The sequence below is a fragment of the Bactrocera latifrons genome, unplaced genomic scaffold, assembly GCF_001853355.1.
Source record: "Bactrocera latifrons isolate USDA-ARS-PBARC rearing strain unplaced genomic scaffold, ASM185335v1 scaffold_14, whole genome shotgun sequence".
NCBI lineage: Eukaryota > Metazoa > Arthropoda > Insecta > Diptera > Tephritidae > Bactrocera > Bactrocera latifrons.
In genome coordinates this window covers 1,220,863-1,221,942 of record NW_017534852.1, presented here as the reverse complement: position 1 = coordinate 1,221,942, position 1,080 = coordinate 1,220,863, and the positions used below count along the sequence as shown (strand labels likewise).

At 27.4% G+C, this 1,080-nt stretch overlaps 1 protein-coding gene across 1 annotated transcript in view; it reads right to left on the bottom strand.

The window, feature by feature from the left end:
* The window catches only part of LOC108965364 (neuronal acetylcholine receptor subunit alpha-7), a 203,608-nt gene that overhangs the window by 58,637 nt on the left and 143,891 nt on the right, over positions 1-1,080 (bottom strand). Inside the window, exon 6 of the mRNA XM_018927711.1 lies at positions 303-378. Within this exon, the coding sequence (XP_018783256.1) occupies positions 303-378 (76 nt within the window). The remainder of the gene's footprint in view (positions 1-302; positions 379-1,080) is intronic.

The following is a 1,080-nucleotide window of genomic DNA, read 5'->3' as shown; positions in this document are numbered from 1 at the left end:
TTTTCTCACAAATATTTTAAAGTAATAACCCTAAGAATCTCCATCTTTATTAAAAATAATAAAAATCACTAACGACTACTTTCAAACTCTAATTGCTACCAGGCATACAAATTAATTTCATTAATTATTATAAAATAAAAATTTAAGTAATTTCAGCGCAGTAAATTTTGTATACTAAAATTTATTAACACAGCCACTTTCAAAATAATCAGACAATGAGAAGTAGTAAAGAAAAGACTTGAAGAAAATAATGAAAAACATTTAAAAGTAACACAGAAAAAGTTATAGTAAAATTTACTAACCAAGCAGATACCACTCGCCATTTGTTATGAAATCGGAAAGATCACCTCCATCTTCGGAATTCAAAACCAAATCCAACTGTTTTTTTATCATTGTTATATAATATATTTTTCGTGTTGCGGTTTTTATATATATTTTTTCGGAAATTTTGCAAAATTTTGTGCAAACACAAAAATTTACAAAATGTATGCATTTGTATGTGGTTAAAGGTTGCAGGGTTGCATTTGTGACGGTTTAGAAATGTTGTTGGTGTTTGTGTTTTTTTTTCACATTAAGTGTTTTTATAGTTTTTTTCCGGTTAAGGCAAAGTAGGGAAAGAGAGAATTCAAAAATTGTTTATTAATATTTTTTCCACTTTCTTATAAATACAAAGTAGTTAATTTTTACAAAGAGAAATTGTAAAAAAGAACCAAGACAACATTGAAGACAACGACACATATGTAGGTATTTATGTTATTGAAATGTATTATGTAAGTTGGGAGTGCTTGAAAGCGTGTTTTGCTAAGTGTATTAAGTCTTGTGTAGGAAGAGGTAGCGGAAGGCGTGTGGGAGAAAAATTGTATAAAATAGTGCGCATAACAGTGACAGCACTTGACAGTTGAGTGAACACGCTAAGTTGCCAAAAATGTTGGGGATAATTGTATTTTACAAATAAATATTTTTTAAAAATTGTTGTTGAAAAAAATTTCGAAATACAAAAAAATATATTGGTAAATTTGGAAACGAATTTAAATTTAGTCTCAAATATTTAAGGAATTTTTTTCCGAAAAACTTTCAAAA